At 36.3% G+C, this 15,684-nt stretch overlaps 1 protein-coding gene across 27 annotated transcripts in view; it reads left to right on the top strand.

Annotated features, from left to right (window-relative positions):
- The window catches only part of ABI3BP (ABI family member 3 binding protein), a 137,038-nt gene that overhangs the window by 71,280 nt on the left and 50,074 nt on the right, over nucleotides 1–15,684 (top strand). For 15 of the 27 annotated variants that reach the window (XM_050987252.1, XM_050987295.1, XM_050986933.1 and 12 more), the window contains 11 exons: nucleotides 1,854–1,919; nucleotides 3,442–3,501; nucleotides 3,875–3,940; nucleotides 4,978–5,052; nucleotides 6,113–6,187; nucleotides 7,046–7,120; nucleotides 7,961–8,038; nucleotides 8,584–8,658; nucleotides 8,836–8,901; nucleotides 10,147–10,227; nucleotides 13,453–13,518. The exons of 1 other annotated variant lie outside the window; for it this stretch is intronic. In XM_050987252.1, coding sequence (XP_050843209.1) covers nucleotides 1,854–1,919; nucleotides 3,442–3,501; nucleotides 3,875–3,940; nucleotides 4,978–5,052; nucleotides 6,113–6,187; nucleotides 7,046–7,120; nucleotides 7,961–8,038; nucleotides 8,584–8,658; nucleotides 8,836–8,901; nucleotides 10,147–10,227; nucleotides 13,453–13,518 — 783 coding nt within the window. The remainder of the gene's footprint in view (nucleotides 1–1,853; nucleotides 1,920–3,441; nucleotides 3,502–3,874; nucleotides 3,941–4,977; nucleotides 5,053–6,112; nucleotides 6,188–7,045; nucleotides 7,121–7,960; nucleotides 8,039–8,583; nucleotides 8,659–8,835; nucleotides 8,902–10,146; nucleotides 10,228–13,452; nucleotides 13,519–15,684) is intronic. 11 more of the 27 variants (XM_050987068.1, XM_050986751.1, XM_050986558.1 and 8 more) reach the window with 10 other exon arrangements.

Raw genomic sequence — 15,684 nt, 5'->3', positions numbered from 1 at the left:
AATTACAATGTTGGGGGCAGAGAGTGACATGTGCAGGAAATTCTCTTAGTGGATTTATTTTCTATAAATATTGTTCATGTTCAGTTGTGGTTTGAAAACAACCAAGTGGTTGTTCAAGTTGTAAATCCTGAAGTTGCATAGAATATTCAAGCATATTTCTCATTAAGGAGGACTCCCCAGCTATGACAAAAATCCTTTTAGGGAGATTAAAGGTAGCACAGTAAGCACTGCAAACCCAAGTTCAGGGTAAGGGGCTTTTTTAAACAGCTTGAGACTTGATAGTCTAGCTATATCTAGGGAGAAAAAAAAACCTTTATTTGGGGAGATAAAGGTTTGTCAGCTTTCCACATGTGTCCTAAATGATCCAGTTGATTTCTTTCATATTTTCTTCATAGGACATAGGACAAATTTAATGCTGAACACAGGAACTCTCCTTTTTTTCTCCTGGTATTCTCTGAACCTTGTCTTCTTCTGCAGATCTCTATAGATAATTGTAAATATTCTATAGTATCCCCCTGTACATTACAAGTAGGTAATTCCTTTCATATTTGCTATCATAACAGTTATGTTGAACACCTCTTTAAGCCACTGGTAGGCAAGCAGAAGTATTCAGAAAAAGTACTTTTGAAACTCTTATTATTTCCATTTTTCAGCAACAAAATTTAGAAGGAGAGGACAATTAGCAGCCCTGTGCCACAGAGAAGTGTGTAGTCAGATGAAAAGGGATAAATTTCTGAAACTCTTTAAATTCACTCCCCTGTCAATTTATCCTACAAACTTTTGATGCATTTTTGAAAGATTTTATTTGCCAAGACTGGAGAAGTCTAACAGAATTTTCAGAATAAGAATTCCTTGTTTGAAATGTTCTTTTTCTTGGTCGATCAGATTTGTGCCCTTCTACTCATTCTGTACTGTGCTCTTGCAAGTGTGGTGACAGTGTCCAAACTTTGATTCCATTTTCTGAGGCAAACTGTTTGACTATCATCTGTTTGTGTCGAGAATTTGTTCTATGCTTTTATGAACTTGTTCTAAGCTTTTATGAATTTGTTCTGTGCTTTTCATTCTTAGACAAGAGAAGGGATTTTTATTGTGATCTTTGCATTCACTGTTTTCATTTCCATATCTGCTACTAATTACTGTGTAGTAAATGTGACTCTTCTTGTAATTTATCTTTGTCTTCCAGTGTCTATTTGAAATTCTGTCTGTTCAAAGAACTTCATAGTACTTCAGAATGAAAACTTGTAAATTAATCAAGCTATTATATTAGAGATTCTTATGGATTTTTGTTAAGAAGGCACAAGTTGGTTTTCTTCTACCCGGATGCCCAACTCTTGATGGAAACCCTTATTAAGTTCACCTTTATGCATTTTTCAGTGGAGAATATTTTTTATCTTTTTTTTTTTTTTTCTAGGCATTTATTAGTTTAGACCAAAGTTCATTTTTAAGTGTGGGGAAGTATACAATAATCAGCGCTAGTTAATAGTTTTTCAGATTAAATGTAAGGTGGGCAGTATCTTTGGCTGTATATTTATTGACTAGTTTGCAATTTATAGTTGGAAAATGCTTGATGCCTGAAAAAGGATTCAGGAATGTGTCATTTACTGCAGTTAAAAGGCAGCTCTGGAGCATCATGAGTGCCACTGTTGTGCAGTAGAGCAGTGTTTAGCTAGTGCTGGGGATTTGTGGTAATATCAAGTGACTATAAACTGATGTAGGATTTATTTGGTAGAAAGAGCATACGTGAGAAACCACAATTTAAATATTGACTTATTTGGGTGGGATTGAAGTAATGCTTTCATATGCATTGAGAGACTGCCATAACATCTCAAGATAGTTTCCATCTCTAATCTTAGCTCTCCCGAGACCAGTTCTGGAGCCCACATCTATTCCTTTCCTGAAAACCACGAGGACAGTGATGGGTAAACAGTGATTCCATCCTAATTTCTATCATTTCACAATACTTAAATAAGAAAAGCTGTATTTTAAAATTTAGTCCAAACATTTCAGTTCTTTTACTGATAGTGGCAATGTCAAACATTTCAGCAAAATTGTCAGTTATTTATGTAAATAATGAGATACTTAATTATTAGGCTTCTCAATAACTCTTCCTAATTTTCTGCTCTATAGGCTTAGTTCACTAAAAGGTTAACTGTCGGTATACTATACTAACTCAACTAAGACCTCCTGATTTCAAAGTGGAATAACCTTATATTGAATGCAAATAGTTATGTAAAAGAGCTGAGTGTAATATGGACTTTAATCACACAGTTCTGTACTAAGTAATCTTTAAAAAAAGAAGTTAGTCACCATTTCTGAAGGAAGTTTTCTGGTTTAATCTTAGTTACTCAGAGACCAAAGCTGAAATCTTTTTCACCTTACCTTGCAAGCCAAGGAACAGTGGAGGGTAAAAAGATATTTTAATTTTTTTCTTTTTTCTTGATGTTGTTTGGCATAATTTTCACTTGATTTGAGCAATATCTGTGGTTAGTTAATGCACTTTAAAACACTTGCCTTACTAATGACGTAGTTAAGATGTTTGAACATGTCTTTTCCCATCACTTGAAAAGTCAGTTTTGAAGGGACCAGTGACAAAAAGAATTTGTCACAGAATTCCTGTGTGACTCTATATGCAGTTGCTATTTTGAAAATTCTTTCTAGAATGAAACATTCCAATATGGCAGAAACATAATTTTATCTTCTTACTAACATGGATTTGTCAGCATACAGAACATTTTTTAGCTTTTTGAATGAGGACTAGAGTTCAAGCTTGATGAATAGGCATCTATATCAATGGCTTATAGACTAACTGTAAGGAAGAAGAGGAATTATAATGAAGTGGAATTTTAATGAATTATAATTTCACAGGGAATTGCAACGCCTTTGATGTGAATGATGAGAGCTTATATATTCTGTTATATGTAAAAAACAATAGTGAAAACAGTAAGAAAATACTTACCTGCATAAATTATTGAACTTTTAAGAAAGGTTGGATTTATGACTGAATATTGATAGCACAATGTGCAGTTTATTTCTTTATGCTAGAAAAATTAGTAATTAGCATTTGCAGCTGCTCGCATTGGAGACATACCCAGCACTTGTCATCCTGAATTTTGAATTCTAAGATGAATCTTGGCTCATGCTCTATCTGCATTTCCTGCTGATTTTGCTTCTTCCAAGGATGTGTAAGAAGTGGGTTAGTGAATTGGATATTTTGGCATTTTTCTGCTTATGTGGAGCCATTTAGCCACTGAGGCTCAGGGAGTATTGTGTTAGTTGCAATCCCAGCAAGACACTTGATTGCAGGTTTGAGTCACAGGGTTCTGCCAGGAAAGGGCAGGTGTGGCCCTAAATACAGACATTTAAGGTGTTGTACTGCTGCTGCTGCTTGTACTGCTGGGGCAAGGCTGAGTGCACATCTCAAGATCATTTCTGTGTCTGTAGCAACCCAGAGACCACACCTGGAATGGACCTCGTCTGCTCCACGGGAAACCACAAGGAAGGGTAAATAGCCAGCAATTCCCTCCTTCACTGCTTCCTTTGGCCATGCTCTTCTTTCTCTGCAGTGATGACCTGTTCAGATGTGCTGGTGTCCCAAAGAGTGGCTCAGTGATGTGCTGGAGCCTTATGGCTCCTTCCTAAAAATCATTCCACCTGGAAATGTTCTGGGGAACCATTTCTAGGTTTGCTCTCATGCCTGGGCTGCCAGTGCCAGATGAAAGGCAACATTGTGCCACCACTGTGGGCATTGAAGCTGTGACATGGTAGCCTGGCCCAAGCAGGGCCATGTCCCCTTCTTTGTAGCTGTGTCTTGATGTGACCTGTGTGACAGCAGCCTGTGTGAGGACCTGAAGGCAGTTTCTGTGTTTGATCTTAGCTGCTCGAAGACCGAGGCCGAAGTCCACCACTCCTTCCTCCCTGGCAACTCAACAAACTGTGATGGGTAACTAGCAACAGCCTTCTTTTCCCATGGGCTGCCATCCCTTTCACTGCCCATCACACCTCCCACCCCAAAGCACCTGCCATCCTTTGTCATCTTCCATGGACACCATGGAGTCTTGGTGCAGCTTGGCTTGCCGAAGCACTCGCCACACCGGTTCTGCGATTCTCCTGTTTGATCCCACGCTTCTTCCATGGCCCATGAGCATTTTCTGCAGGAAGCATGTGACATCTGCAGAGAGACCACACTGCTGCACCTGGCCCTCAGCTCCATTCCCCTGCCTCTTTGTGTCTGGGTGGTGGGTCTTGCTTTCTCTGACACATTCAAACACGGCAGCGTTCCTAAGAGGCAAACCCAGCTGGGCTGGCACAGGAGCACAGCACAGCAGCTCAGCCACCCTCCAGGCATTCCTTGGGCAAGGCTGCACCTCTTGGTTTCCTCACCACTGACATTCAAGGCTGCTGGTTTTCTTCTGCCCATGCCTTTCCATTGCCATCACCTGGAGCTGGGAATGCTCTGCTCTGCTGCTGCTTTTGAGGCCATGTTATTGTTTTAAGATCAAAACCTCATTTCAGCCTTTGGTGAATCATAGGATGTTTCTTCACAGTCAGAGACACCCGCTGCCTGTGAGAGTAATATTTCTTGCAGCTCTGGTAGTGATGTGAGATGGGAATTGTCTCAAGAGATATTGTTGTGCTTTTAGCCAACTTGCTCCTTCTCTTGGGCCTAGAGTTTGGTAAAGCTTAAGCATAGAGATAAAAGGGGCCATAAGTGCAAAACCACATTTAATTTTGGCTTTGGCTATGGCAATTCCACTTCTCTTGTAATGTGATCTCTTCTTCATATTTCTTCTAGCAGCTTCTTCATCACTTTCATCATCAGTGCTTTTTCACACATTTACATTAGGAAATCCATGGCATGTTCATTTGAGATGTTTTCCTTTCCCAAATCCCTAGCTTCTTAGTCATGTCTTGAAACCTGTTCAGTGTATATGTTCAGATGATACCAAAAAATATTTTGTTTTGTTTTTCTTTTTCCAGCTTCACTGGATTCTAATCATATTAGTTTCCTGTCCCAAACTTCTGCATCTGCAGAAATATCAAAAACAGAGACTGGTAAATTGTATTTATGGTGCTTCCATTGCTTAGTGTTTGGTTTTGCATCAAGGATGTTACAGTTACAGGCTGTTTGCTCTGATTGCTTGGTGTCTGAAGCAGAATTTGCAGTGTCTGATAGGCTCTATAATTACATTATGATATTTTGTGTTATAGGATCAGATACAAATGAAACCACAGGAATTAATATTTTTGGTATGGTTTTTAGCTGCTGAATAGACCAATAGGACCAATAGTTAGATGGGTTCATTATCAGTTATAAAGATATGTTCTTGACTGGGGCATTTCACCATGAGAGATTTTCTATTTAGCCATACCATACACATTATTTTTCAGTTTTCTCTGTTTGTAAGACTTTTTTTCAGGTTATGTTGCTATTGCACCTTGAAACTTTTATTGCTGGGGTCATAGGTATTCAAGAACGTATTTGTATTCATTACAAAGGTAGGAATGTGCAAGAGATTAGAAGGAAAATTATCCTAAACCTGGCAGTCAATATTTCAACAGTTTTGTGTTAGATTTTTTTGCCTCAGTCTGTCTCTTCTATCTATTACAGAAGTTTTGTTAATTTGTATTATGTCAATTAGGTAAAATACCACAAATGACAAATTGCATGATGTGTAGTATGTTAAAACCCATTAGTCAAAATACTGGTTTTTATTATATAGAAATATGTAAAGCATTGACAATAGAAATACCTGTTTATACAAATTCATATTTGCATGCTTTTAAAGTACATAGTCTCTTTCCATGGGTGCCGGTGAAGTCAAAAGCACAGGTTTTTTAATGTTACATGGGTACAGATCAGTTGACTGCTGTTGATAAATCTGCTTTTAGGGGGACTGCAGTTCCTGTCAGGGTGTGTCTAGTAGGTGCATGTGACATCTTCAAAACTTTGAACTTTTGTTACTTTCTTTTTAAGTTGGAAATTTATGAAACTCTGTTGTAGTGGTGTTGGCATCTTGCAAAACAATGAAAAGCAGTCTTTCTGATTTTTGCCCCCCTTGCTGTGTCTGCATCAATATGCATCTGTCTCAGGGATATTTACATTTTTCCACAGTTACAAGTTCAGCTGACCTGGAAAAACCTATGCCTCCATTTTCCAGAACACCTCATGTGCTAACAACAACTGCGGGTAATAGTAATGCATTAGCTTTTCAGTTAAACCCCTTTTGGTGTTTGGACAGCCATTTCTGAATGTTATTAATCCTAGTTATTTTCATCATCTTCCATGTTGTCTTCTGTGTGAATCATGATCATTGAAAGCATCCTTTTTTACATGACAACTTGCACTTTCGGGTGAGAAACTCACCTGGTAGTGTTTCTGATCTCACATTCATTTCTCAAAAAGTTTCTAGGGCTATTTTGATATATACTTACATGAAGTAAATCTGGTGTAATACTACTAAACTAGGTTTAATACTACTACTGACTGAATCTTTATAGAATTCTTAAATTACTTGTTGCTTTCTTACAAGCCTAATTGTTATATGCTCAGTTAGAACATGTTTTTATACCAAATATTGTCTTGCCAGCATAGGAAGAACCTTTCTTACTATTTAAATTTTATCCTTGTTTTTCATGCTCAAAGCACTGAAGAGATCTAAGGCAGGTGCTTTCTTCATGGAAATAAACTTGCAGTGCTTTTTAGTTTTTATAGTTTTTGGGGTGGGGGAGGATTGAGTACTTTGTGGTATTAGAAGTTTTTATCTTTGTATTTTCTCGGTGGCTTTAAGCTGTGTGGACCATGTGATGCAAAGCAATGTTAGCTTTGGTTGGCTGACAATTTAGTTTTAGCTCTCAATTTAAGCACTACCTTCAGCTGACACTCTAATCCAATACTGCTCTGTGCCTGAGGCAAGGTGTGCTTATGGTGAAGTGCAAATTAAGTGTGCCATAACATATCACATTTTTTGGCTGTTTTTCTATGATCAAAAAAACAGCTGTGTGTGGACTTAATAATCACAGCTAACATGACGTGGTTTTTTTATAGTTTTCAGTGGTATTCAGCCTGTTCTTTCAAGTCCTGGGGCACCTAGTAAGCCTGAAATACCAGATGCTGGACCAGGTACAATAATCTCCATCTAGTTCTTAATTCAGCAGCTCAAACCATGCTCTAAAACTCAAGTGAAATTAATACACTTCTGTTATTTTCAGTGGATATTTGGATAAGCCATAATGGCTGTTTTCAAATTTATGTTGCTGCTAATGGTTGAACTTGGTGTTTTCTCACAGTAAAAATGCATATGGCAACTCACAGTCACATGATTCAGTATGTTAAAAAATGTGCCACATAGAAAATTGAGAAAACAGCCTTTGTAGAGTAGTTCTGATGAAAACACTATGATGTGAACTGTAGGTTGCATTTTATTGTTGTAGCATCAGTAATAATGTTAACATTAGTGCATCTCTAACAGTGTGAAATTGGTTAACAGTTACAGACATTCAGTGGTTTTGGACTGAAACCACAGCTGGATCTGTTGTCAGGTTTCTATTCCAAATTTTATATGTTTTAATGTGTGACTAATTGATTGTTCAACATGTCCTCTTCATTAAATATCTACATTGAACACGGTACCACCTCCCTTAAGTATTGGATCAAAACTCAAAATGTTCAAAAGCTCTGCTTAAAATCTTATTTGGCAGTGGTTTAGACCCAGACCAGTTGCAATGAAGGCAGGAGGAAATAAATAGCCAGAATTTTTGTGCATCACAGATGTGCTGATTTATAGTCACTGAAGCTTTGTGCAGTTCTGAATTTCTCCCTAATGCATACTAAACTGATAAATGTCCAAACATTAGTGAAATATTTGTTGTTCTTGTTAAAAAAAAAATTATTTTTGCTCATGAAGGAAGAGTTTCTTCCATTAGCTCTTTGCTCTCTTATGACTGTCATCATTTCTTCCAGCAGCAACAAGTGAATTCATTCTGGAATCTTTCACACCTAAAACTTCCCATCCTTTTCAATGGCCAAGGGTAACATTAGGTAATGTTGTTTTCACCCAGTGAAAAACTCTGTGTTTGTTTTGAGCACTCCATCCCATATGAATGCCTTCCTTCCACATATCATTTCACATGCATAATCATTCTTCTTCCTGGTTAGAGAGTCTTGTTCTTCCATCATTGTCATATTGATTGCTCTTGACATACCTGTGTATGAGAACAAGCTTCTGGGTGGATTTACTGTCTCAGAGAAATAAAACATGTCTCTTGCATGATAAAACACCATCATCCTTTTATTGGTGCTCTGTCTCTTTTACTCCCAATGCACATGCATGTGCTGATTGTCTCTGATATGTAAAGCTTTCAAAATGGAAATTTCAAATTTTTTTGGGCTCACAGAATCTTATTTCTGATCAATGTACAGCATTTCAGTATCATCTCCATTCCACACATCAACATCTGATTTCATCAGCTGGCTTTGACATTCCATACTAAGTTGTCTTCAATATAAACATGTGACATGTGCTGTTTGTTGTGGGAAATGCTTGTTAAACAATTTTTCATTGCAAACTGAGCTCTTTCTTTCAGCTCCAAAAGAAAAACCACTTATTCCTTCTAAACTGAAACCATCTGCTAGCCCAGAAGCGCATCATGTGAAACCTGGTAATTGTGCACATCATTTTCAAAAGCTGGTATGCAGAGAGATATGTTCTCTAAAAATATCTAAGGAAAACTTCCTAAAAAGGACAGGAGCTGTGCAATACGTGAGCACCCTGACTAACTCATCTATCTCAAATAGGTCATGATTGGTTTGATTACACTTGAATTTTTCTTTTCTAGCCCCTAAACCACCACTTTTGGAGCCTAAAACTTCTGAGACTGTTGAACAACCAAAAGCAACCCTGGGTAATACATGTTTCTGTAGCTCTTAGTCACTCTTTGCAGTCCAAGCCACAGTTTGTATTCTGTTACTTTATCTCATAGCTTTCGCTGTATTGAATCCATTTCTCTGAAAGAAGAAGAAGAAAGTTAAGAGATAAGCATTCAGAAATGTTATTCTAAACTTGGGAGAAAAAGAAACCATTTTTTTACACAGTTTTGCTAGTTCCATGGTACAGTAAAACTTTTTGTCTTCCATTTTGCTGAGAGCTTTTCTACACCAACACTTTTTGTTCGGAACACTCATTGGAAATACAATTGAACTGCCAAGAGTAAAGGTGGTATTGTGGATGTTAATCCCAGAACTCTCAGTGAAGGATTCCTGTGGTACCAGGTTAACACGTTAATTCCACTGCTTTATGAATCCTTCTGAATGTCATTTTGGCTTGAAAAACACCTCTCAGTCACTTCATGGCTCATTCCTCTCTGCTCTTTTTGTAGACATCAAACATTTTTTCACTGCATCAACTGCTATGAAAGATTTTATTGGAAAGCAGTCTCATAGCACTGCTTTTTAAAAATGTACAAAGTTCCTTACCTCTGCCTGAAACTGAGTTTACACTTTTTCTGGAGTCAGACTAACAGGTTAACTAATTACAGTTTCAACTCATGCATGTTTGGTGGGAAAAGGGTTTCTAGGACTCATTGCTCTTAATTTTTGCCATTTACATGATACTGCTATTCTACTTATATTATTCAATTTGTATTAGCCGCTTCTATTCCATTAGCAGAATTCAATGACTGCAGCTATGAAGCAGTTCCATTTTTTTAATTGATTCCATGTTCTTTCAGCTGTTTGCCAGTAATTTCTTTACTGTGCCAAAAAATGAGGACATTTCTGTATATTTTGTCTATATATGTCTTCTTATGGCTTGAAATTGACCTGGAATTCAAAATTATAAAAAGCATTATTGTTTTATCTCTTAGGTATCTTGCGAAAATGAATTTGCTAACTTAATTAAAGGAACATTTGGATGTGGCTGCAAGATTCAACTGCATATTTAAATGCAATTCCTCACTTTTACAATGAAGGACAAACAGGGGTTTTGCTGGACTAGTGAATTCTTAGGAAGATTTCTGAGAAGCCTTCTTGGCATATCTAATTCTACCATTTGCTTTTGTTCCCAGTAGCCATTCATTACATAATTTAATTTTTTTTCTTGTGTGATACAGTGGAAAGAGTAAATTTATAATCCAGTATATTTCTTTCAGCTCCTAAAGAAGCAAAACTCACTACTTCTGCATCTAAACCTAGACCATCTGCCAGACCCCAAAAGCCACGAACTAAACCTGGTAACTAATTTCCATCGCAAACATTTGTTATAGTGTATCACTTAAGTAATGCCATCTAGCTCGAATTTCTTCTGTGTGAATGTGAAGTTCAGCACTTAATCATCAGAAAGGTGAGGAATTCCTCTTTGAGAAATAATATTTTTGGATCCCCAAAAAAATAGAAGCAAAGCAAAAAAACTTTTAACTTTTATACCCCAAGTCACCAACTCTTGCAGCCAGACATCAAAGCAAATTGTTTTCCTGCTTTTCATTTTGGAATAACAAGTTTTCCAAGTTAGAGCAGCATAGGGTTCAGAAAACACAAATTCTACTGTTTTGCTGATGGTTATAGCATCCTACATAGAACCACAGGATTTGATTGATTCAGTGATCATTAGAGCATACGTAGACTTACCTGAAACTATGAAAGTAAGAGTGGAATTTTGTTGTGGAATTCAGTGAAGACATATTTTATGATCCCAAATGAAATAGCACTTTCACACCAATGTTAAATTTCATCTATGATGTATGGCAGAGAGTAAAACACACCTGGCATTTTCCGGACCTGAAGAATAAATAAATGGAGTTGTAAAAATATTTCTAGTGTTACATGGTTTATAAAGAAATTAGATAGCTTGAAATTGCATAATTGTTTATAGTAAGAATATATTACTCAATGCTGGAAGAGATCAGATGATTTTATTAAATTCTTTCCAGATTCCCTGCAAATTATTTTTTGCCTATAAAAAGAAATTAACTGTCTTCAGACCAAATTATTCCCTGTGAAGCTTTTTAAAGGAATGGCACTTATGACCTGGAATTGTCTCAGAATACTGGGCATAATTAGTTTTTTATGCTGATTACAGCTCCTGAATAATTTTAAGTAGGCAATCCAGTATTGTATTACAAGAATCATTACTTTTGTCTCTGCTGTACTTGTCTATGTCTGAATATAAATCTGAGTCCTGCCTCTTGTTTTTTGAACAACATGCAGGACTCAGATTTATATTCATCAACTCATGCACAGCTCATGCATGAGGTGCTTTTTTTTCTCTGGCAGAGAAAAAAAGAGCAACTCATTTGGAAACTGTTGCATAGATTTGTTTTACACCCTGGGACTGCCAAGATCAAGATTTTTTCCTAGTGTTCCCACACTGAGTGGCTCTATAGCAAGTTTCTAAAAGAAACTAAGAAGAAAGTGGCATTTTTAAATATTAGTACACACGCCTCTGTTTTTTTCTTTCCCAGTAGTGGTCTCACAAATCAATCAGGTAGAATGCTAAGACACACTTTTTAATCTTGAAGAAGCTTGTCATGATTCTCTTGTAAGTAGGTAGTGAAACTGGCATGTGTTCTGATGTGACAAATGATATTCTTGTTCAGAAAATATTATTTGAGCCATAAAATATGCAGTGCACAGGGATAAACTGGCTTTTGGGAAGGTGGCAAAATGGTGAAAGAGCAGGAGCCTGTCTGTGTTCCAGCATCACCTGGAAGTTCAGCTTAAATTAGAAACTTGTGTCATGAAAATGGTTGTCACCTTTCCCTAAGTGTATATCAAAATAATGAACAATATATGTCTAATTCATATTTAATCAATTACTTACTGCCATTACTGCCAAATAACTGCCTTTGGCCAAAGTAACTAATTTTGGCTCTCGTTATTAATATGATTTTTTTGCTGTTTCTGGTAAAGTATTTGCCTTTTTTGGCAGTGGAGAAAAAGTTCTTCATTTAAAAAACCTCAAACATTTGAATGATTTTCAGATTGTCCAGCTAACAAACAGTACATTCTAGTGAAAGTTCACAATTTCATTCTCTTTCTTGGCATTTGGGTAAGTGAATCTGTTGCCTACATGAAAAAAATTAGGTTTTCTTGCCAATGTGATCATGCCCAGCCATTGTCCGCACTTTTACTATTGTTAGCATGAGTACCTCTCTCTAAACAGTCTCCATTTTTCAGGAAATGAAATTATAATGAATCCTCTATTGTGCACACAAATACACTGCCACACTTTCTTTACAGAAAAGCTTTATAATATCTCCAGGGATTGAGACTCCATAACTTCTCTGGGCATTTACTTAAATGCACAAATTATTTGTCCTGAAGACATTTTGGACTACTTTGCCTTTTTGCAATATTATCAAATATAAAAGCTGTCTAAAAAATGTCAGTAAAGAAAAGAAAGAAAATTTAGAAATCTGAAATAATTCAGTCTTTTAAATTTAAACACCATCCTCCCAGGTAAACCACCATCAACTTTAATGTGGGGAAATAGAGACTTTGAAATTAAGAATGTGATTTTCTATCTAAACTGACAGAATTTTGGAAGTATTAGGTCTCCAGTTTTATTGTATTTCAAAATTTTAAGGTAACTTCCTTTAAATAAGTTTTCTTGTGAGTCTTAAAATGCTTCTGAATTACAACATGACAAATTGTTAGTATGTCCAAAAACAGAGTTTGAGGCCCATTGTACAATATTTATCCATCACTTTTTCTTTCCTCATTAAAATCTGTTGGGAGGGACAGAGGCTAAGAGTCAAAACAGAGTAAACAAGGCAAAATTTAAAGGGTAAGCACAAAGATTACTCAATGAAAATGGATTACTCAGGAATGAAAATGGATTCTTTTTGTAAAGTTAAACTACTATCAAACAGTTCTACCAATTTTGTCTTCAAAGTTGTTTATATTTTTCAGGGTGTTTGGGGTTTGTTCCTTTCAAACCCAATTAAGTACTCTAGATAGAAATGGGAGGCTTGTTAACTTGATAATCTAATGTGCACTAGATAATCTGCTGGGATCTTCAGCCTTGCTTTTCTGGGATTTTACAGTTTTTTACACCTGGAGCCTTTCATATCTATTCTTTGTCTCACTATGGGAGAAACCCAGGAAAATTAGTAGAAAGATTTGCCAAAGAAAATGGAGTTCTCTGGAGCTGTTCTTTTCAGTGGTCTACAGCCATAAAGAGATAAAAGAAATTCAGTAAAACAGAAAGGTGAAGCTTTAGAGAGCTCCTCTCCCAGTGTGTTCCTGTAGCATAAATGCATTTTTATTTTCCAAAAGCAGCAAAAGCCCCATAGGGTAATTTCAGTAAATTTATCATTCACTCAGTGTTTCCATTTGAAGAGTTTTGAAGATACGGATTTGAGTTGGGAAGCAAGAGCAGCTGAGCTGTACCAGCAGTTAAAAAACCAGATACAGATGCGCCTCTATTTCTCCTAAGAAAGTTCTCTTTATTCCAACAGCAACCATTCCAGTGTCAGTGACTTCTAGGAGTCCCTACACATATGAACATCCAAAGACTGCAGAGGGTAATGATTATGAGTCATCCTTAGTCATTCTTCTTTTCACTGGTCTCATTTTATGTGCAGTTGAAAACAGCATTTCCTGGAGGCTTCTTGCTTATTCATGTGTGGTCCAAACCCAGCAAATGGAAGTATCATCTTAGTGCTTTATTATTTCTCCATGTTTCTAACATGGAGATGTCTTCTAAAAGACAGGATACCACTCCAAAGGTATTTACCTGAAAGTTTCACTTATATGAGAAGAAGAAAGAATAAGAATTATTGCAATATTAAAGATTTTATAGAATGTGGAAGTAACATAACCTAAAATGACATTTAACACTCCACACTGATAAACAATTCCTGCAGAAGGAGTTTTGTGGCTTGGTGTTTATAAATATTGCTTGACATTTTCTCAAATGTATGGAAAATACTGCATTTTTTCAATTAATACATCCAAACTTGTGCTCAATTTAAAGGAAAAAAGCCAAATGATTTTATTTTTAATGAGGAGCACAGTTTATATAAAATAATACATGGCCTTATTTTAGTATGGGAATATATGTTAAGTGATGTGTTTAATATATACCTTTTTATGCAGACAAAGAACAAGGGTTTCTCCTTTGCAATGAGCCCTGAAATGCTTTATCTAATTGAAAGGGAAATTTGAATCACTCTTTGCATTTGCTGTGCAGGTTGTATTCAGAGAAGGGCTTCAAGGTGTTTTCAGTTTTCTAGCTTTGGTCCTTAAAACCTGGATGAAGCTGACTACATATATGATACTTCACAGGAAAGGACATCTTTAAGCCTTACTTAAATGATTTGATAAAATAGAATCAGTTTGGTTTGGTCAATTAGCAGCAACTTACTTAAACTCATAGTTTTCAACTGCAACAAGTTCTACACCATGAAATACTCTCAAAACTCCTCTAATGACATTGATTTCTCAAGGTCAATGTTGCTTAACAATCTTTTCTCAGCATTGCTTGTTAAGTTGGTCCTTTGGCTTTTGACTAAACTCTGAGTAGTTAATTTTGCTGCACAAGAACAGCCAGCTCTTTGATTATCCATCAAATGGATAATCATTGCTTGTTTTTTTCATATCCAACAATATTTCATGCATTGAACACATAGTACAATTCCTTTTTCTGTGGTTATCCATTGGTAGGGACAGAGGCTCATTTCCTAGACTTCATTTCTTCATTGCTGAACTGGAATGTGATTTACTATGGGACCATTTACTTTCAGCTTAAATGCAGGTTTTCACAAAACAAACATTTCCCAGTATCCAAAATACACATTCCTCACATTTGAAGCCCAAATGATCTGCTAAGATCATAACACCTCAAGCTAAGTCTGATGAGGCACTTCTTTTGAAATTATGTACTTTGAGACTTGCTATTAGTGCAGGAAGAAGAGAGCAATTTATGGTTTTTTTCCTCTAGGTGGGGAGTAGAGACATTCAAATTTTTTTGGAAAATACTTGTACAAAAGGAAACCGTATTGCTCCAGAAAACAGTTTGCAGACCTAACAAATAATATAAATATCTTTCTATTATTGAAAGCTGGTTTTCTCTTTGTGAGAAATGTCTGATTTTTCAAACACAACCTGAAAATAGATATTAGAGTTTTCTAGGAAAAGATTTTGAATTTGAATTCCAAAGGTAACTGATGAGCTTGAAGAATGGCAGAGTCTTTGAAAACCAGGTATATGTCGTGAGAACATTTGAAAAAGTAGCAGCTGGTCTGGCATTTCTATGGATTATCTGGCCACTGTCAGTAGAAGTTAATACTTGTTGTTTTGGGTTTTTTTCTTCATTTGCAGCAATATTAATACTACAGAATGTTGTAGTGTGTATGTTAATAGGCATGTAATAAATACTTTAGTATTAGTCCCCTCAATTGCAATCAAAGTTTTATGGTGTTATTGACTGTGAAGCCCATTTTCAAAATGGGTAAATGCATAAGAGAGATAAGTGAATGTGGGTTATAGAACAGGTTCTATCTTTAGGTGTGTATATCTTTGTGTTATACGCTATTTGACTTGTTACTGCCTCGAGAGGAAAGAATTTATGCATTAAAATTCTTTTAATAGGTTTTCTTTATTGCCAAGAAATTTGTAGAAATTCTGCCATCTCATAACTTTTTGTCTCATTTCTTACAGTTTGTCACCAGGAAAAGGGCACGATATAT

This window comes from Serinus canaria, chromosome 1, assembly GCF_022539315.1.
Source record: "Serinus canaria isolate serCan28SL12 chromosome 1, serCan2020, whole genome shotgun sequence".
NCBI classification, from domain to species: Eukaryota; Metazoa; Chordata; class Aves; order Passeriformes; family Fringillidae; genus Serinus; species Serinus canaria.
Note: the sequence above shows the minus strand (reverse complement) of the source record. Positions and strands in the feature narration are given on the sequence as shown.